We start from the raw sequence: 22,429 nt of genomic DNA, 5'->3' as shown, positions 1-22,429 counted from the left end.
CTCCCCGTCCCAGTCTAACCGGCGCGCAACCTAGGCATTATCATTGATCACTCCCTCAATATGCACTAGCAAGTTGTAAAAATCTCGGCCACGTGTTTTGCCATCATAAAGTGGCTAAAAAAGATCTGCTGGATGCTGCCTGAATCAACAAAGAAAACCGTAGTCAATGCCTTAATTACCTCTAGGATTGACTATGACAATGTGCTTTATCTGGGCTCAAAGAAAGCAACCATTCGCAGTCTGCAGGTGATCCAAAATTCAGCAGCTAGACTGCTATGTAAAATCCCTAGAACCACTCCCACTACTCTATGCCTTCCTGACCTTCATTGGCTTAAGGTCAAAAACCGAATCAAATTTAAAGCACTCTGTTTCATGCACAAAATCAATGCTGGCAAGGCCCCAAAATATCTTCACTCGCTTGTTCACCCATATTGCCCATCCCGCTCTCTCCGTTCCTCCACATCAAAAAAAGTTGTCATCGCCAAAATCAAGCTCTCTCGTTTGGGCGGCAAATCTTTTTCCTATCTAAGGCTTTCGCTATGGAATTCCCTGCCTTTCTTAGTGCGAAACGAGATTAACTACATGAACTTTCGTAAAGAGTTAAAAACTTGGCTATTTAACATCTAGACACTCCTCCTGACCTTTAGCCCTAGTTAAACATCTTCACAAATTCACGCCGGGGAAACCCTTTGTGGGTAGCTGCTGCGCGCTAGAAATGCAATAATAATAATCCTGGTGATGCTGGGCATTAAGTAGCAAAAATGGCTGCAGGCCATCATAGGGGGCCAGTGAGATATAGCAAATACCCAAGGGCATAGTTCTGACTTTATCCCACCTTGCTGCCACATAATTTGCATAACATATGTCTCTCAGTGCCCTTTTCTTGAGGGAAAAAATGTATGGTGGATTGTCAAACAGATCTGGTCTAGACAATGCCAAAGCCATATCCTTAACCTTCCTCAACCAGGGGATTTCCAGACCCCAGTCCAAAGACAGATATGTTATGTTATGTTATGTTAAATTAACTTATTGAGCGCGCTAACACCATTAGGTTTCTTGGCGCTATACAGAGGGAGCAGGGAGGAGAGACAGAAGATAACATAACACAGAATGACGGCTAGTAATAAGCTACAGTGAAAAGGTGAGTTTTGAGGGAGGATCTGAATGTGGTGTAGGGGGAGGGCAACCTAAGAGAAAGAGGTAAGGTGTTCCAAAAAGACGGGGCTAAGAAAGAAAACCTGAGGCCACCGTGTTTCTTCCGCTTGAATCTGGGGACAGAAAGTAAGGCCAATTGAGATGACCGAAGAGTGCGGGAGGGAACATAAGGATGAAGCAAAGAAGAAATGAAGGAGGGACCATGACCAGTGAGGGATTTAAAAATGATGCAACCAAGCTTAAAGTTGCAGCGGGCAGAAACCGGAAGCCAGTGGAGACTTTTTAGGAGAGGTTGGACGTGCTGATCTCTAGGTTGATGATAGATCAAGCGGGCAGCTTGATTTTGGATCAGCTGGAGTCTCCTAAGTTGGTATGCAGGAATGCCTACGTAAAGTGCATTTGCGTAGTCAAGCCTAGACATGACTAACGCAAGCAGGGCCAAAGTGAGGGCATCGGTGGTAAGTGGGCGGGAGATTTTGCGTATTTTCCTGAGCTGGAAATGGCTGGAGGAGACTACAGCGCTGATCTGGGGTGTCATAGAAAGGTCGTTGCTTATGACAACTCCCAGACTTTTTGCTGAGTTGACAGGGCAAGGGGGGCTGCCCAGACTGGCAGGCCAAAAGGAAGAGTGCCAGGGATTAGAGGGCCCCCCGACAAGCACCAGCTCAGTCTTGTCGGGGTTAAGTTTCAGATGGTTTGTGCCCATCCAATCGCTGATGAAGCAGAGGGTGTTTTGGAAAGTGGAGATGGATTGGTCACTGGAGTCGATAGTGAAGACCAGTTGAATGTCATCCGCGTAGTTGAACGCAGAGACATTGAATTGGCGGAGGGAACGGATAAGCGGGGCTAGGTATAAATTAAAAAGGAGAGGGGATAAGGAGGATCCCTGCGGGACACCACAGGTCAGCTCGACTTGAGAGGCAGAAAACTGGGACAGTCTGACAGCTTGATGGCGGTGAGTCAGAAAAGAGCGCACCCAATCCAGGGCAGTGCCCTGGATGCCAGACTCTCTGACACGGTCGACCAAAATATCGTGGTCGACCGTGTCAAAGGCGGCTGACAGGTCTAGAAGAACCAGGGCCTGACAGGTGTTAGAGTCGGCGCCCCTGCGTAGTTCGTCCATCACAGAGAGGATGACTGCTTCTGTGGAATGCGCAGGTCTGAACCCAGCCTGCTGGGGGTCCAAAACACAAGAGTCCTCAATAAAAGATATTCCCCGATAATCGCTCTATTAAGTGTCAGTGCCTCATTGGTCTAGACTCGTCACCACAACATAAGAGAGTGAGTCTGAATTTTATCCCCCGAACTCCTTAAGACAAAAAAGGAGCTGTACATTGGGGGAGGGAAAAAAAATGGCAGGCGAACCGGTTTTCAGTTAACTGTAGCCCAGTTACTCTGTTGAGGCCCCAAACTCCGGCCCTATAGGTGGCCACCCTTAGGCTTTTCGCCTGATAAATCGATAACATGTTGTGAACAGGCCTCCTGCCAAATTTGGTGGCAAATCAGAAAAGGTCATTGATACTCATTGCAAACTTGTTGTTTCTAGTTCCAGCTGCTGGTACCAAGACCTAGTGTTGTTGAAGACCATACCGCGGAAACTAAAGTTGTTTGAAGCTTGAGTGGGTTTGGAAGCCAAAACCTTTTTTGACTTAAAAGTGTGCTTAAGGATACAGGACATAAAAAATGTTCTGCTGATACTGACTTTCAAATTCAATCCCTCCATAAAGTCTGAAAATCGATCTAAAAGTTGCTGCAGCACTCGGGGACAAGGACAGCATCAGAGCTGTTATGGGGCGATGTCCAATCTGCGGGGCAAATCCCTACACGTACGAACCAGTTTCCTATCCAGGTGATGAATACAGAGTGTAAAGAGGACAGGTGCAAGGACACAACCTTGACTTATCCCCCCCCTGCGGACACCAGAGGTCTCCGAGCATTACTTCTCCTGGACAAACCCTAACTCATGCACTGGAGTCAAGATAAATCTCCCTGATGAGGTCAATTATGGTCCTGTCCCCGCCGAGATCTTCCATTATGCTCTATAATTTACTGTGGGAAACACTCCTTTAAAAAAGGCAAAAGTATACAAGACCATGTGGTGCGGTCCTTCCTGGAGCCTCCTGCTGCACCATCCATTCAGACCATGGGGCATCTTCCAGAAAGGATAGGCCACTACAAATGCTGCCACTGCAAGGCCTGCAAACTCACTAGAAAAACAAAAGAGTGTCAGAGGGTCTAACTAGTCTATGTGTGGGTCATTAAACTAACAGAACAGTGTCAATTCATCTAACCAAAACAAAAAGAAGAAGAATTGTTGGATACCAGTGATCACTTGCAGGTTATCCATCAGTCACCACACGGAACCGCCCTTCATCATTTGGCATTCCTGTTGTTCACAATCATTGGTACGTCACTGGCTCAAACAAGGAGAGGTCAGTTGGTATAACCTCCCGAGAGCCAAGTGGCGGCCAAATAGTGGTAGAATGTCACAAACTACCCATCAATTCGTTTGGTGGGTGACTGATTTGCAGTGCTGTGAAAAGGGGTGTGTGGAAAGGGTGAGTGAAGATATATAAAATTGGGTAAGTGAGCAGTAATAAGAAAACTTTATTAGGTCATATGCTCGCTCCGCCAACATTAAAAAGCAGCATAGGTAGTTTTAACAAATATCTACCCTGATATTAGATTGGTCGACATGTTTCAGCAAACTTCTAGGGACTATCGAGTCCATTGCTTTCATCAGGACCGGTAAACGTATAAATGCTACTGCAAAAAGTGAAGTGAAGTGAAAAAATAAATTAAAAGTGACTCAATACTTATATTTCTTACAACATGAACAAAGATCACCTGATATGTGAGGTGTATTCTTTAGTTTGTAGAAAGTATGTTCGTCACATGATAGTAGGAGTAGAAGGCTCCACCCCGCCTGGCAACGGCTCAGGGGTCGAGGGAAGCACCGCACTCTCCGTCGGTACTCCTTAGCCTCCGTCTGAGCCAGCCTTCTACCCCTACTATCATGTGACGAACATACTTCGTACAGGGTTATTTTTTAGTTCAGGGCTAGGTTTGGGTTTTGGGGTACAGGGGTATTTTTAGGGTTCAGGGGTAGGTTTGGGTTTTGACGTACAGGGGTATTTATAGGGTTCAGGGCTAGTTTGGGTTTTGGGGTACAGGGCTATTTTTAGGGTTTAGGGATAGGTTTGGGTTTTGGGGGTACAGGGTATGTTTATAGGGTTAAGATGGGTTACTGTTAAGGGTGTTGGGGTATTGTAAGGAGTAAGGGTGGGTTATGATTATGGGGCGCAGGGGTATTTAAAGGGAGTAGGGTGGACACCCGGAGCTGGAATGTACAGAACCTGGGAAGAAAAAGCAATGAAATATTGGGCACAACGCTCGCTTTTTTTTCCTGTAATCCCGCACCCCGCACACAGCAATGCCCCCAGCACACGCCCACAGCACACGATATGAAACATGGCATGAAGGGCGGAACGTACCACACGCCCCCAGCATTTGTCACGCCCCCAGCACATGCCCACAGCACAACGCAGACACGCCCACAAGGGACTACTTTGCTGGCACGGTTCTTTTACCTTTTAAATGTATATGGTGGGCGTCTGCATAGCCTATGTCCTTCTGCTGCAACTGCACTTTCCAACGCTGTATTGGGTGTTGTGATTGGTGCTGTGGTTCCTGAGATTACCCGCCTCAAAGGTTTGGGCTCTCTCTTTATTATATTAGTATAGATTTAACATGCTCCACCCAAAATGTCACTGTATTGAGTACGAGCCTCTATGTGTAACTTTCGAGGAGTAATTAACACTTCACAGAGTATCTGTTATCACTCGGAAACAACATGTGTTCTAATTAAAATGCATGGTTTCAATATTTGAAAAGTCATTTATTTAGCGTCCGTGAAAACGCTGTCTAGATCGCACTACCTTTGCATTGGACATATATTATGGATATAGTAGTGCAGCAGTACACAATGTGTCTTTGTAAATATATGGATTCATGGTTTTCGAGTGCTTTAACTCACGTAGACCAAATGCATTTTCACATTGTCTCATCCACCTCATGCCTGTGACAGCCTTGAGTGTACCAATTTCAAGACGGTTTTAATTAGTTCTGCGCTATTATAGACCTCCTTGTCAAGTTTAAAACATCTCTTAGCGCTAAATACGTTTTTGGTGTCATTACAGCCTTCCTTGACCACTAGCGGTCTTTTTTCCCTTTCCCTCAAACGGAACCGTTTCATACCGGTGGTCCGTACTCATCTTGACTACGCGGGTGGCAGCATCCGCGACGTAGCACGTGCACGCCCCCGGTCGTTCAGTCGGGTACTCTAGGGATTCCCACATCAGTGCTCTGTTTACAAGCTGGTGAACGGACGCGCTTATCTTTAGAAGGTGGAATGTTTGAGCTGCAGTCTTCGCTTCACAATACTTTATTCTCACAGTGGTGGAGAGTTTTAATTACTCGTTATTTAGTTATTTTCTTAGAAACACAACATTATGAATTACTATATACCGTCCCCTGGATGAAATCTTAAGTCATTTGAAGGCATTACGAAGTAAGTTTTGGTTTAACACAGTGAAGTCTTTACTTGATTGACAAGCAGTTTTTAAGGCTCACATCTGCTTTGTCATATGATACTGATGGCATGAAAACTTTTGTTTCAGATTGCAATCCAGGTTCGTCTCTGCTGTTGGAGCACACATGCCCACTTGGACCAATTGCCCACCACAGGGTGGACAGCTGTAATTTTTAACTCTTGTTTGTTCTGTATGCTTCCAGCGTGTTGCATCGTAATTAATCCTCTTTAAGACACTAAAGGTCCTTTTTAGGTCTTGCCTGAGCCAGCGCATGCGTTGAACTGCGAGACATTTAGTAAGCGGCTTTTGAAAGTGCTACCACAGGCTTTTTGTGGCATCAAGCTTGCGTGCTCGCTTGCGTGCACCCGCCACCTCATTAAGTGCATTGCGATCACTTTAACTTACGCAGCCACGTCACTTTCGCGGCTGCACGGCCAATGCTTTCTTTCTATGCTCCCGATACCTGAGCCTTCCTACTTCGATACCCCCAGCTCGAGGGCATCCAGGGCAGGCCACGAATAGCTTTAGGTAGCCCAGTTCGCGCTGCAAGGTCAGATGATACATGTTGTATTTTTTACGCATCTGTGATCCTTCCTATGTTGTTAACGCTTCTCCTAACGCATTCAGCCATTCCTGTGCTGCTGCGCTTATGCGCCTTTTCTGCCGGGATACAATTTCCTACTGAATATTTAAAGAGCCTTGCAGCTGCGTGCTTCAGAGGGTATGTAATGACCCGGCAGCAAATGTATGTCACTAAACTCACCACAAGCGTCAACAGAACAAAAGTAGCTGAGGCAACAGTGGCACCGGGCACGGGACACCGCGCATGAACATTTATACCACAGCAAAGTAAAAAATAAACCAAGGAAAAAACTCAAGAACAGCACACAATAATTTGTTCTCTTAAATAAAACACATTTATGCTAAAAAATACCATCTCGAAATATATAAAAACTTTCACTATTTGTGATATATTTTATACTCTGGTTTGCCTACACGGGTTGCTGTGCTGGTGGACTAAACTTATGTTTACCAATTGTTAGGTAAAGTTAACCCCTCCCATGCTCATGACGAGCTCAGCTCTTCATGAGCCACGGTTGCGTTGTGCTCATGATGAGCTGAGCTGGCATTGACCGCCGTGGCGCTCACACGCGGGGATAATTCCCCTGTTGTGCTGAACGTTCCACAGAATCGGGTGTGGTCTTGACGAGCTCAGCTCGTCATGAGCACAGCGCCACCGTGCTGCATGACGAGCTAAGCTCGTCATGAGCACCGGGGCGCTGCGCGCGCCACCCCCCCAGCACAGCGGGGGAATTACCCCAAAGGCCAAGGGGTTAATCATTTTAAAAAAGTACTCAACATTCCAGGTCCTGCTAAGGAGAAGAGCCAGCTATGGCGTAATTCCTTATACCGAGATTTGATGCTTTCTGACTTGGAAATAACCCTGCCCACCATGCGACACTTTTTAAGAACCCTTTTATCAGACAGGGATAATATGTGTGAACACAGATTTAAAACTCGTTGACGAGCAACAATTTTATTTTATTTCAATAATAGTCCGAAATCAACCCCTGTGAGTTCGCAGACAACTTGGAAACCTGCTGGGAGACCCTGAAACAGTTGCAATTTAATGTCCACTATCGGTGTGCAGTTTTTATGATGATGTACTAAAAGCAATGCGCCTGCAATTTATTGCAGCCGTTCTCAACTGGTCTATTCGTGTCATAAATTGTGATAAATCTAGTTGACCAGTTACAGGTGGTTTCCACGCCGTGCATACAGCAGAATACAAAGTTCCCTGGGGAAAGTGTTACACAGTGGAGAAGAGAGTTGATATCACAAGTTAAGGGACTGGAAGGGTTCCCTTGTCGGAACTTAGAGAGCCTTACACACCCAGAGTATTAGGTATGAAACACACCCTGACTGAAGGGTGTCCAGTGTCATCATCGACTCACTGCCCCTCGACAGACCGGCGCTGCAATGTCTGAAGGAGTACCCAAAGGCACTCTTTTGGCGGGGTTCTTTTGTTCCTTGCCGATGGTGGGTGTGAGTGAGGATGGAAGAAAGTGTAGTCGGTGCGAAAGTGAGTGAAAGTTAAAAAGGGTAATCAGTCCACACTGACTTTTATTGACGTGGCTGATTCCCAGATTAAAAGGGGTGAGAGGGGAGCTAGAGACTGTATAGGTGTACAGAAAACTAACTCAACCCTCTGGTGTGGTCAACATGTTTCTCGCCAACCGGCGATTCGTCAGGACCTCAACAGAGTACTACACAAAAAAACATAAGAATTAGATCCTCATTCACTTTGAAAAAGGCAGATACAACCTCTCTGAGTCAGGGGTATAGAGGGCCAAGGGGTCCTGCTCTATTCAGGCGACCCTAAGGGAAGTGATAAGGGCCTTGCAGCATACTCCCGTGAGGCCAGCGCTGTTAGGTTAGATGAACCTTTGTTCAGGCGCTGGATCGACAGGACACCTACCCCTCACGCTCACGCAAAAAAAAAAAGGTTTCCACGCCGTGTCATAGGGGTTTGGAGTCTCTATTGAGCGACCACTGTAAATATTCTAGTTGATTCGGCTGTGAAACTATTTCGGATTTCAGATGGTGTTTTATTTCAGAAGGGAAGCGCTTACCGGGGAACATTTCTGCGGCTCACATAAAAGTGCAAAACATAATATTTAAAGATCCCATCACACGCATAGGTGCAGACCCCCCTGAATGCTTGTGCTGATAAGTTTCGTGTACGCTGCAAAATATGCCAGAGAACTATTGTTCAAGATTTTGCATGTGGATAAAATGTTTTCTTGTGAACTCACACCATCTAGAACATTAGAATCCCACAGGCACTCGTAGGCACTCTGGGCGTTGAGATGCTACCACCAAAACACTGGCCTGATATTTCCCAACTGCAGAGTAGAAGAAGGGGACTTTCAGCGTTGAGTTAGGGGGTGGGGCAGGGATTCGGAAAGAACGTGTATTGAAGGTGAGTAGCAGGATCAACCAACCACAGTCCTCCTTTAATGGCTTTCCGTGCATAGAATAGCATCACCACACAGTCCACTTTTAGTGGGTTTCCCGTTCACAAACAGGAGCACCCCAATGCTCTCCGCCTTTGAACTGCCTTCCAGTGCACACATCGAGCAGTGACACGTAGAACTGCCCACTGCCGCCAATGTAGAGCTCTATGATTGCCTCAGACCATAGAGTGCACAAGTGCCAAAGTACAATCGTTTCGATTTCCATACACACATTTATTGGCAATTATATTTATTATGGAGGGCTTTTGTTATACCCAAAATGGTTTTATGCAATTTAATTTAATTTAATTTAAAATATAAGTCTAGGGAAGAGTTATGGCATACGGGCCAAAGCTTCCGACTTTGGACCTGGGTAACCAAGTTCCATTCCTAGCCCTTGTTCAACATCCTGTGGTTTTGGGCAAGTTATTTATTATCCTTGTACCTGAAAGAAAACTCCGACCTTGTGTAATGTAACCGGTGTTCACGTAAAGCGTCCCAATGTCCAAAACAATTCATGCTATATAAAACTCCCCCCAAAAATGTATTATGATGTGTACAGAACCTTCCTGTAGACTCTTGCATACTTTATGTATGTCGTAGCCTAATTGCATGGCCTGGCTTTGTCGATTCCAGAGGCGTCAGGGAATCATTCTGCATGGTATACGCATAAAGATAATAAAGAATATTCAGAAAAATATACAAGTCTATTGGAGGCATTTTGCTTATTTAGAGGGCACATGAGGGTGGCACACTCCAAAGAGGGGTGAGGGGAGAAGAATGAAAATAATAAACAAATGCGACTTCCTGTAAGAAAAGGTATTTCTAATGACTAAATCCCTATACCCTCGGGCAGCTTTAAATTGATTGATACAGCTGATTTCTAGCAGGAAGAACTTATGGAGAAATCTCTGCCTCCATTAAGCACATCATTCAACTTCTCAGCATGCTGCACATCAGCCACACTTCTCTACAGCACAGCTTAGAAACTTCGGCAAAGTCAATAGCTCTACCTAAACACTTATAAGGCCCCTACAATGCATAGCCAATAGGTATCGCCTTTAGGACATTATAAGTGTGTAGTTATCCAGCACAATATTCTTCATTAAACAACATCAAGTGTTGCATGGCTAAACCCTTATAAGGTCCCAAAAGCAAGACCTATTGGCTATGCCAATGCTTGTTATTACTTCTTAGGTGCCCCCCTGTCCTGATAAAGACCCTCTTGTAAGGATTTAGATTACACTCCACTTTCATTGGGTCGAAACGTCGACAACTCCACTTCTTATGCCAATGTGGACAACAGTGTTTTCTTCACTGCGACAAACTAAACATAATGGCTTTGAATATTTGTTTTTAGCCCTGTGTCAGGCTAGACAGTCTTTTGTAGATAAAACTTTTGATGTATATATTGTCACTGCCCTTCCTTTTTTCCACTGAAGCCTCTCTTTTGCACTTTGCTAAACCTTCCCTTTTCCCATCTTTGGGGCACCTCTGCACGAATCATTCAGATATGTGCTGATTTTTTAACATGCCAACATGTGTTCAATATAATTAAACAATGTTGAACAAGAAGTGTTTGTGAGTAATTTAACGATTGTTATCACAATTTTTTGTTTGTTTTCAATTGTGTTCCACTGGGACCATTTTCTTCTGTACCATTATTCATCCAGGTCCAAGTGACGTTTCTGGGTCATACCCATTTTTTGTAACTTCAGTCTAACATTGTCACATCAATCAACTCATTTCATTCACTCCTTCATGCACTGACTTGCCTTCTGAGGATGGGATGACAGTGTATTGATTCCATACGTGTAGCAGAAATGCGCCATCTAAATGATAACGCCAAGGACCTACATTTATTGTGGCATCCATTTCGTCTTTACAAGCTGCACCTATTCTGCTGGAATAGGATAAATGTTTTTTACAATTTGAAATATGCATAATACGCACACTACAGTTGTGTTGCTGCATTACACACCAGCCTATCTCAGCAGCAAATGTTTTTTAGCCCAGCCACATTTTTTCCTGACAGGACCGAAGACTGCTAAAACACAGCTTCCTGCTTCCATGCAATTCAATCTGTACCAAGAGGGTTATTTTTACCAATAAAGGAATGCAATTGAGACTTCTACCAGGCAGTGGCCTGGGGATCCACGCACTCCATTAAACAGTTTCCTAAATTAGTGGACTGTGTTGCCGGTGGCAGTCAGCAGAAGTGGTGATGGGGGTCTTTTTAATATGTCAGTTAATTAATCTTGTTTGACAACTGATTAAGAATTGGAGGAAGTGTACAGTGTGATGAACTGCTTAAATTTGATATATGGGTTGATGTCAATGATATGTTTTAGAAAATCAGCTAGCTGACGTGTACAGATGCTACAATGGCATATTTATGAGGTTCCAGATCACTTTGGTGGTACTGTGTGGGAAATTTGAAACTCCACAAGAGGTTTGATGGCGACAGGGGTTGAGGCTTTAGTACTGAACAACACTAAATCAGCCATGGGATCTCTAAAAAAAAAAGATGGATGACCTGGGTACTGATTGTCTTTTTGCAGACAAGACCTGTCTTCTTTTGGAGTGAAAGTTTCCATCATCGAGCCTGGGGCTTTCCAAACGAATATAACACTCAGAGAAGCCATCAAGTCGAGCCTGGAAGGGATTTGGAACCGGCTCCCATCCGAGGTGAAGAAGAGCTATGGAGAGACCTCCTTGAAAAACTGTGAGTTCTCTGCTGTTTTATGTAATGTGTGTTCGGACATCATTTGAAGAAGCCTGAGAACATTCCAGGCGTGGTGCATAAATGTCAATGAGTGTTCATGATGCTGTTTGTTCGAATGCCTTCATCCATCTTCTCCTGGCAAGCTTATCTCTCAGATTCCCGTTCTGTTACAGCTATCATTTGTCAGCTCCACACTGTCTTGTCATTCTTTCTCTTTTCGTTTTCAACACCCCTGCCATTTCCTTATACTTCTCTTCCAGCTTCGCCCCCACTCCTCTACTCTCAGTATATCCTTTTTAGGTTTCGCCTGCACACCGCTTGCGCTGTCTTTTGAAATCTCTTTTATTTAATATATCTTAAAAGGGGGTTCTAATCAGTTCCGGTTGTCAAATTACTGTGTTCATTCGCTTTTGTGTGGAATTTACGTTAGTTTTGCTAAAGCTCTTCACACTGTTTAATCTCCATTAACTGCCAAAATCAGATCTTTCACCACGAAAAAGGAAACAGCTTCTAACAGTATGCTGGAATGCTTGCTTATTATTACTTAGTTGTGTAAAGCAGATGCCTTAGAACGTTTGTGGCATTTCTTATTCCTACTTCACTACCTTTCTTTGCTCTTTGTAAGCATTACCGGATTCATTTTTTCAACAAAATGTATTTGATCATTATGATCAAATTCTAAATGTTGTAATAAACACTGCACGTTAAAAATTAAGTTAATATACAACAGCTTTGCTATATTGTATTCCTACTAAAAAGGCTACAGCTACCTTCAGACATCTGGGTCATGATTTGTATGGTGCAGTAGCAATTGGCCCAAAAGTTGTCAGAACTCCTCTAAACACATAATATTGCTATGTTTGACTACTAAACAGGCAGTCACAATTCTAGTTACCTTACAGTTAAACCGAATTAGATTTGAATGGTGCAGCAGGTACAGTGTCACCGGGGCCAACAGCTCTAGTTACCCTGCTACATCAAGATTATTGTTATATATTAAAACTAAACAGGCAGTCACAATTGCAGTTACTTTGCAGACAACAGGGTTATGATTTCAATGATGCAGCAGGTGCAGTCGCACCGGGACCAAAAGCTCCAGGCACCCCCCAATTAACCACCTAATATTGCTATATGTTATTCCTAAACAGGCAGTCACAAGTGCAGTTACCTTGCAGATAACAGGGTTGTGATTTGAATGGCGCAGTAGCACCTGCCCCAAAAGTTGTCAGAACTCCTCTAAACACATAATATTGCTTTATTTGGCTACTAAACAGGCATTCGCAATTGCAGTTACCTTGCAGTTAAAAGGGACTTTATTTGAATGGTGCAGCAGGTGCAGTGGCACTTGGGTCAAAAGCTCTAGGGACCCCACTAAACCCAGATTATTGGAACATTTTACTGCTAAGCAAGACAGTCACAAGTGCATTATCTAGTAGGCAATAGGGTCATGATTTGAATGGAGCATCAGGTGCAGTGGCACTAGAGACCCCACTAAACACCTAATATAGCTATAGCGTACTACTACACATGCAGTCATAATTGCAATACCTTGCAGTTGAAAACAGCTTTGGTGCAGCAGGAGCAGTGAAACTGGGGCCAAAAGTTGTCATAACTATAATAAACACCTAAAATTATATTATTTTAGATCTAAACAGGGAGTCACAATTGCAGTTATCTAGCAAGCACTATGGTCATGATTTCAATAGTGCAGCAGGCGTATTAGCACCGGGTCCAAAAGCTCCAGGCACCCCACTGAACACTGATTATTGCTATATTTTACAATTAAACAAACAGGCAGTCACAAGGACAGTTATCCTTCAGGCACTAGGGTCATGATTTGGATTGTGCAGCAGATACAGTGGCACCGGGGAAAAACGTTGTCAGAATTCCTCTAAACACCTAATATTGCTGTATGTTACTACTAAACAGGCAGCCACAATTGCAGTTATCTTGCAGTTGAAAGGGGATAGATTTAAACGGTGTAGCAGGTGTAGTGGCACCGGGCCAAACGGTGTAATTACTCTACTAAATACCAAATATTGCTATATTTTACGTCTAAACAGGCCCTCACTAGTGCAGTTATCTTGCAGGCAATAGGGTCATTATTTGAATGGTGCAGCAGGTGCAGTGGCACCAGGCCCAAAAGGTGGCAGAACTCATCTAAATACCTAACAATTGCCATATTTTACAACTTAGCAGGCAATCAAAAGTGCAGTTATCTCGCAAGTACGATGGTCACGATTTCAATCGTGCAGCAGGTGCAGTGGCACTGGGACCAAATGCTTCAGGCACCCCCACTAAACACCTAATATTGCTATATTTTATTCCTAAACAGGCAACCACAAGTGCAGTTATCTTTCAGGCACTAGGGTCATAATTTGAATGGTGCAGCATGTGCAGTGGCACTGGCCAAAAAGTTGTCAGAATCCCTCTAAACACTTAATACTGCTATATTTTACTACTAAACAGACAGCCACATTTGCAGTTACCTTGCGGTTTAAAGGGGCATGATATAAATAGTGCAGCAGGTGCAGTGGCACTTTGGCCAAAACTTGTCATAACTCCACTAAACACAAAATATTGCTATATTTTACGACTAAACAGGCCTTCATAAGTGCAGTTATCTAGGAAGCACTAGGGTCATTATTTCAATAGTGCAGCAGGTGCAGTTGCACCATGACCAAAAGCTCCAGGCACCCCACTAAATACCTAATATTGTTATATTGTGTTCCTAAACAGGTATTCACACGTGCAGTTTCCTTGCAGACAACAAGATGGTGATTTGAATGGTGCAGTAGGTGCAGTAGTACCTGGCCAAAAAGTTGTCAGAACTCCTCTAAACACATAATATTGCTTTATTTGGCTACTAAACAGGCATTCACAATTGCAGTTACTTTGCAGTTAAAAGGGACTTTATTTGAATGGTGCAGCAGGTGTAGTGGCACTTGGGGCAAAACCCAGATTATTGCTAAATTTGACTACTAAGCAAGACAATCACAGGTGTATTTTTCTAGCAGGCAATAGGGTCATGATTTTAATGGAGCAGCAAGTGCAGTAGCCCCAATACCAAAAGATGTAGGCTCCTCATTAAACTCCTACCATTGCTACACGTTACTACTATACAGGCAGACACAACTGCAGTTATCTTGCAGTTAATAGGGGCTTGATTTGAATAGTTCAGTAGGAGCAGTGGCACCAGAGCCAAAAGCTCTAGTGACCCCACTAAACACAGAATATTGCTACACTTTACTACTAAACGGGCAGTCAAAAGTGCAGTTACCTTGCGGGCACTAGAGTCATGATTTTAATGGTGCAGCAGGTGCACTGACACCGGGCCCAAAAGTTGTCAGAACCCCTCTACACACATACTATTGCTATTACATCAAATAATTCTATTATTTCCCTCTTTCATTTCATTTTTCAAAATTGTGCTATTATTTGCCTGCACTAACCCACTAGTAACGGGACACTATATTTTCTTTTTGTACATAAACAAGTCATAACACTTTAACTGACTTTCTGTAACTTATATTGTACAACTACTCAGCAAGCTACAACTTACAGCAAAATCAGCTTATTATTAATCACATAGGCGAAACCTAATACATTTACTAATGCTTGTCTTTAATATTAAAGTTAAGGAACTGAAGATAGTAATCACATTGTCCGGTGACTCTTATCTCCAGACTCTTTTACAGTCTCAATAAAACATTCTGAAATTACATGAGGGAAGTGAGATCTGATTGAAGTATTGCTACCCTTTAAGCAGGAGAAAATCCTGGAGACATTAGGAAGGGACAGCAATTGACAGTTGCAGAACTGCAGTTCCCCTCTGCAATGATGCAGTTACATACTTTTCTTGGACTGTTGAACTCAGCCGTCCATTGGGCTCTTAAACAAAGTTGTCATTGCATTTGAAGCTCTCAGTGGAGGTTTCTCCGCTAAGGCAGAGGAGTGTCGTCCCACTGCTCATTGAGCAGTGGAAAATAAAAATAAAATGATAATAACAAGAGGTTATTATCATTTTATTTTCCTTTGCGACTCCGGGCGCAGTGGGCCTGGCTCTCCGCAGAGGAAGCAGGAGAGGTTCGCACTCCCTCCCTATATGCGCATGACGAATTGACCGGCACTCTAGGGCCGGCCACACAGTCATGCGTAGTTGGCATGTTCTCCATTGGCTGTGTTGCACAGCCCCATGGAGAACATGCCCAGTCTCCCCAGGCTCTGCCTGAGCAGCCAAACAGGCTTCTGAGGCCAATCACAACACTGCACCTGCAGTGTTGTGATTGGCTGGTAGAGTCAGGAAGCCTGGGTGCTTCCAGTGCAGGCTGTAGGCAGCTGGGAAGAAGACAAGAAGACTGTGGGGAGGCGCGCAACGGAGGCAAAGCAGATACAATTATTTTTATTTTTTTCACCTTTTCAACCCTCCCCCCAGGCCCACCACCCCCCTTCAGAGGCAGCCGCCACTGGAAGCTCTTGACAATTGAATGTTTACATTTAAACATCGGATCTGGTGCCGTCTATCTCTCAGTATGTGGTCTAGCATAGGGCAGACTTGAGCCCATACCAGCGGAACAGAGTCCTGCCTTACCACTGACCCAAAAAGCATAATTTGATCAGGGATTTCCAGTAGAGAGGCAGAGACACTAAAGCTAAACAGATAATTGCTGTGATTATGGCTTAAAATCAGTGGCGTATTGCAAAATGATGAGCCCCTCTGCAGAATGTGACAAGGGTCTCCCATATCCTGCAGATATAAATTGATATTGAACTGAATGGGGGGCCCTCTAACAGATTTGGGCCCTTTGAAGGGCAGGCCCCCCCCTGCCCTGCAGGGGCTGCAGGGACCTGCCTTACACCCCCTGCTTATTATAACAGGTACACTTGACTAATTGTGGAATCTAGCTTCTTGAGGGGCAGCCTTTAGAAATGTGAATATTTACTGACTAAACCTACTAGTTGGTCTCTCTGTGTCATGGCTCTCAACATGGCTTTGGCAGCAGAGGACTGAAGGATACTTGTCTACATAGCTGGTGGGCAAGGGTGCGTACTACAAAGGATAGGGGAAAAATACTAGAATGATAAAGAACCATTCTTTCCTGTCACAGTGAAATCACCAGTCCTTCAGTACATTGTTAAGAGCACTGTGCTGTCTCCTAATAGACTTCACACACTTTTTTTCTGGGCTTTCCTCCGCGTTCTCCTTTGTAGGTAAGCACTTGTGTGCTCTCACAAGCCTTAGGGAAGATTGGACACCCAGTGCAGGGCAAGGTATTAGAAAGTATTAAATCCTAATAAGCTAAAGATGTACCCTCTATATCCACAAATGTCTTCAAAACGCATTATGATGTAAAGTCTTAAAGTGTAAAGATTATATTTGTAATCTCCATTTGAACATATGTTTCTTTTTACATACATGCAGATCACCGACGATTTGAGAGTTTATTAGGTGCAATGAAGGCCAACCTGTCGCCGGTCACAGACTCCATGGAGCACGGGCTGACGGCTGTGTACCCGCGAGCACGCTACACTGCCGGCTGGGATGCCAAACTTTTCTACATCCCATTATCTTACTTTCCAACAAGATTGGCAGATTATATCATCGCTAAGCTTTAAGAAGACTTTCAATCCAATAAGTCTGTGATATCTTTGGAAAGATAGATGGCATCATGGGTGACTTTATTGGTGATTCAGTACAATGCCTCATCCCTTTGTGGGGCTGACTATAGTGCATGATTTTCCTTCCACTGTTTTTAGCACCCTTTAAAGTCACTAAGAGTCCACGAGGGCAGGATTCTAACTCACACATTACAGTTGTCACTAATTTCACATCAAATGAAGGGTCATTGAAACAGGCTCCTCTCCTTGAGTGACAAGTCTTCTATTTGGGGAAGCCCTCTTTTCATTGGGTGACATGTTATTTGCAACTTCCTTTCTCCTTGGACCACATCTCCTGAGTGGATGATTTTTCCTTCTCTATGGGCGGCACCTTTCAAACCCTTTGTTGACATCTCTAGTAGTTGTCTTTGTAGGTGTGGGTATATTTCTAGTTAGAGTAAGCTGCCTTCTCTTTGAGCAAGCTCACTTTGCAACTTCTTGGGCAACTCCTTCCTCTGGAGAATGGACCACTGGGACATCTGAATGCTACTCTCACAGCAGAGGATGAGCGGGAATGTACTTAAATGGAATCATTTGCTCTCACTCCTCATACTGAAAACATGTTTATCGCACCTACATCCATCGATGATCTCACTGATTTATCCAGCTAGTTAACTAGAATTATACCTACTTTAGAGAAAATCTGTTCACGTCAGGTTTAACAATTTGAATATTCGTGTGCACCACCTTAGAGAGCGGCATCAATTTCCAAATGCCTGATCAATACAAAATATATGTACCCAAGTTGTTATGCAATGTGAGCTAAATTGATCTGTAACCAAATTACCAGTTCTATATAGGTCTAATTGTACCCTAATATGGTACCTTTATCTCTGAAAACCTCTTAAATTCCTTGTCTCTCTTGCTCACCCTCATTTACCTCGGTCTACAATGCCACCTTTTGATCATGTCTTCCAACACAGTGTATTTGATGTGACGGTGCTCAAATAAAGTCAAGAAAATGTAATTCATATTAAGAAAACTGATTTTTGTAAAGAATCCATAGGTATCAATTGTTATGTTGGCAAAAGCAGCAGAGAACATTGCATGTGTTTCATGAATAGCAAGATCACAACAGGAAAGTTATGACTATAATTACACCAAATTCATGAGAACTGAATGGAGGGACTAAGAGCTATTACATTATGAAAAGGTTTTCCACTGGAAACAGTAGGCACCAAAATCCAATGGAAGTCAACGGGGTGTGCTTGACTGGGAGCCAGGCACCCTCTGAGGATGGACAGCAATAGAAAGAGGGTATATAGAGGCTGTTGGTCTCTCTCAGTTACGCTTTACTGATTACTGAACGTAGGGACCCTTTGTAGTCGCCAGCCATGAAGAGAGGCACATGAAAGGTTTGCAGTTTGTCACAATGAAATGTTTACCAGCTAACGTTCAAACTTTTCTGGAGGTTAAAAATATTCTCCAGAGAAAAAATGGAAAGCTGTGGCTCGGCACTGCTCCGAAAAGGTAGCCACATATTTCCCTTATAGGATGCATGCAGGTGCAGCCTTGTGGTAAGAGTCACCATTTTATTAATTATGGCAGCAACATTTAATTAATAACATTTCATGATAAGCATTTTATCAATACAAAAAGACCATAACCATCGGTTGCCAACAAAGAAGAACAATTTTAATGCCTCACAATCTGTGCTCATTCCTCAAGAGAGTGCACGGTGGGCAAATAAAAATATTCACAGAAATTGTGTATGATAGAAAAGGGCAATGGGCCATATAGTGAATGCCATTGTTGGTGTAAATATATCAATAAAAAGTCCAAATTAGGATGGGACTTCAATAGCCGAGAGAGGCTTACAAAGTCTGAATTCAACAGATGGTACTCTGCAAAGACTTACACTTTAACAACAACCTATAGGCAAGATGCCGGTTTTACTATACACTGCCTTGACATGTCTGAAACGTTCCTGAGCACTTACAAAACATACCCTTCTTAATGCTCATGCAATCCGAATAATTGGACTCCCTGTGCATAAAAACTGGCTGACCCCATCCCAACTTCGCCCCTGGTCTACAAAAGGACATGGTTGGAGCGTTGTTCTATGATGGCTTTTTGCAAAAATATTCCAAATGGGCAATTCCTTACTTATCAAAAACTTAAACATGGACTACAGGGATTATGGCACAAACGAACAACTGACATGCCCGCACATGATGTCCTTCAGACACTACACACTATGGGGCGATGGTAAACGCCTAAATCAAATGGCTTTACAGAGCTTTTGCACAACACCTAGATGTATCATGTAGTTAACTTCGCCCAAAGTGGGACGCTGATCTAACTAGGCCTTTACACGATTCAGAATGGGAAAAGATACCTGCAAACCCAAATAAAATATCACAGAATGCACATTTAAATTAATTATTAAACCAAGCTTATTTTACATCTATCAGAAATAATCAACTTTATGGGGCTTCCTTTCTTTGTCCTCGATGTAATTCCACTGAGGCTGATATTCCTCATATGATGTGCTCTTGTACCTCTTTGCAACGTATTGGGATAGGATCACTGCTTGTCTTATACAAACCATGGACTGTGAAGTCTGTGACAGCCCGAGGAGTGTAAACTCGGCCTCTCTCCGCATCCTGAACAAGACAAGGGCACTGGGAAGCTCCCTGATTTAGCATTATCATTGGATCCTTGAAATATTACCATGAACTGGAAAACTACTATCCAAAGCAATTGGCTATATATTTGGTACACAGTCAAAATATCGAGTAGGAAATATAGACCTACCATAATATCGAGTCTGAAATATCGAAGGAGCATAATATCGAAGGCAAGAATATCGTAGGACAGAATATCGACCCAAGGTAAGTAATATCGAAATTCTTAATATCGATGTAAGTAATATCGAAGTTAGTAATATCGATAGCATATATATCGATGTTACTAATTTCGATGACCCTAATATCGATATTTGTATTATTTTATAGTTTTTTATTATGTATGTGTTATATGTTTAACTTAAGTATTTAAAATAATTACTATTATATGTGTTAATTTTATATAAAAATAAAACAATTTATAAGAAAATTGTATGTTTTAGTACTGGAGCGGGTTGTGGGTTTATAGGGTAATAGGGTGGGAAGTAATTTAATTATGTTAAATTGATTATTAATTAGTAGGATTTAATAATAAATTATAATTAATTGGTAATTATTTGAAAATAATAGGAAAATAATTTTAAATAATTTATTAATTGATATATATATGTTCTGTAGCGGGTTGTGGGTTTATAGGGGAATAGGGTGGGAAGTAATTTAATTATGGTAAGTTGATGAATAATTAGTAGGATTAATTAATTATTTATAATTAATTGCTAATTATTATTAATTAATTAAAAAAAATCAATTAATTGATTAATTGATATATATTTTCTGTAGCGGGATGTGGGTTTATAGGGGAATAGGGTGGGGAGTAATTTAATTATGGTTAGTTATTTAATAATTAGTAGGAATTATACAATAAATTTAATTAATTGGTAATTCATTTTAATTAATTAATTAATTTTAATTATTTGCTAATTATTTTTCATTAATTCATAAATGGATAAATGTGTTATGTTGTGGATAGTGGTTTTATAGGGAAATATGGTGGGAAGTAAAGTAAATTTAATTAATTAATAATGTATTAAAACTAATTGTATTGTTAATAATATAATTGTTAATTAATTATTAATTGGTAATTAAATATTATTAAATGGTATTATTTTAAATTTATTTTAGGTAAAATATATTTTGCTAAGCATGTGTTTTATAATTAAGTATAGGTGTTGTATATGGTTTATATTTATTTAATAGTTTATTTTTTTATAACTACAAAAATCGTTTATTTATAAGTATGTTATTTTAACCCTTATACTATCCAACACTTTCCCTACTGTTGCACTCTCTGGAGTTGGAATAGTATTTTTTACCCCTACGCTATCCAACGCTTTCCCTACTGTTGCACTCTCTGAAGTGGGAATAGTAATTTTTACCCCTACGCTATCCAATGCTTTCCCTACTGTTGCACTCTCTGGAGTGGGAATAGTAATTTTTACCACTACACTATCCAATGCTTTCCCTACTGTTGCACTCTCTGGAGTGGGAATAGTAATTTTTACCCCTACGCTATCCAATGCTTTCCCTACTGTTGCACTCTCTGGAGTGGGAATAGTAATTTTTACCCCTACGCTATCCAATGCTTTCTCTACTGTTGCATTCTCTGGAGTGGGAATAGTAATTTTTACCCCTACGCTATCCAACGCTTTCCCTACTGTTGCACTCTCTGGAGTGGGAATAGTAATTTTTACCCCTACGCTATCCAATGCTTTCCCTACTGTTGCACTCTCTGGAGTGGGAATAGTAATTTTTACCCCTACGCTATCCAATGCCTTCCCTACTGTTGCACTCTCTGGAGTGGGAATAGTAATTTTTACCCCTACGCTATCCAACGCTTTCCCTACTGTTGCACTCTCTGAAGTTGGAATAGTAATTTTTACCCCTACGCTATCCAATGCTTTCCCTACTGTTGCACTCTCTGGAGTGGGAATAATAATTTTTACCCCTACGCTATCCAATGCTTTCCCTACTGTTGCACTCTCTGGAATGGGAATAGTAATTTTTACCCCTACGCTATCCAACGCTTTCCCTACTGTTGCACTCTCTGGAGTGGGAATAGTAATTTTTACCCCTACGCTATCCAATGCTTTCCCTACTGTTGCACTCTCTGGAGTGGGAATAGTAATTTTTACTCCTACGCTATCCAACGCTTTCCCTACTGTTGCACTCTCTGGAGTGGGAATAGTAATTTTTATCCTTACGCTATCCAACGCTTTCCCTACTGTTGCACTCTCTGGAGTGGGAATAGTAATTTTTACCCCTACGCTATCCAACGCTTTCTCTACTGTTGCACTCTCTAGAGTGGGAATAGTAATTTTTACCCCTACGCTATCCAATGCCTTCCCTACTGTTGCACTCTCTGGAGTGGGAATAGTAATTTTTACCCCTACGCTATCCAACGCTTTCCCTACTGTTGCACTCTCTGAAGTTGGAATAGTAATTTTTACCCCTACGCTATCCAATGCTTTCCCTACTGTTGCACTCTCTGGAGTGGGAATAATAATTTTTACCCCTACGCTATCCAATGCTTTCCCTACTGTTGCACTCTCTGGAATGGGAATAGTAATTTTTACCCCTACGCTATCCAACGCTTTCCCTACTGTTGCACTCTCTGGAGTGGGAATAGTAATTTTTACCCCTACGCTATCCAATGCT

General features: G+C 42.4%; 1 protein-coding gene across 5 annotated transcripts in view; it reads left to right on the top strand.

The window, feature by feature from the left end:
• The window catches only part of LOC147749096 (retinol dehydrogenase 7-like), a 605,822-nt gene extending 587,704 nt beyond the window's left edge, over positions 1–18,118 (top strand). For all 5 annotated transcript variants that reach the window (XM_086966140.1, XM_086966108.1, XM_086966131.1 and 2 more), the window contains 2 exons: positions 11,326–11,489; positions 16,912–18,118. In XM_086966140.1, coding sequence (XP_086822266.1) covers positions 11,326–11,489; positions 16,912–17,105 — 358 coding nt within the window. In that variant the 3' untranslated portion in view covers positions 17,106–18,118. The remainder of the gene's footprint in view (positions 1–11,325; positions 11,490–16,911) is intronic.
• The last annotated feature ends 4,311 nt before the right edge of the window (positions 18,119–22,429 follow it).

This window comes from Lissotriton vulgaris, chromosome 1_1, assembly GCF_964263255.1.
Source record: "Lissotriton vulgaris chromosome 1_1, aLisVul1.2, whole genome shotgun sequence".
In the NCBI taxonomy this organism is placed as follows: domain Eukaryota; kingdom Metazoa; phylum Chordata; class Amphibia; order Caudata; family Salamandridae; genus Lissotriton; species Lissotriton vulgaris.
Note: the sequence above shows the minus strand (reverse complement) of the source record. Positions and strands in the feature narration are given on the sequence as shown.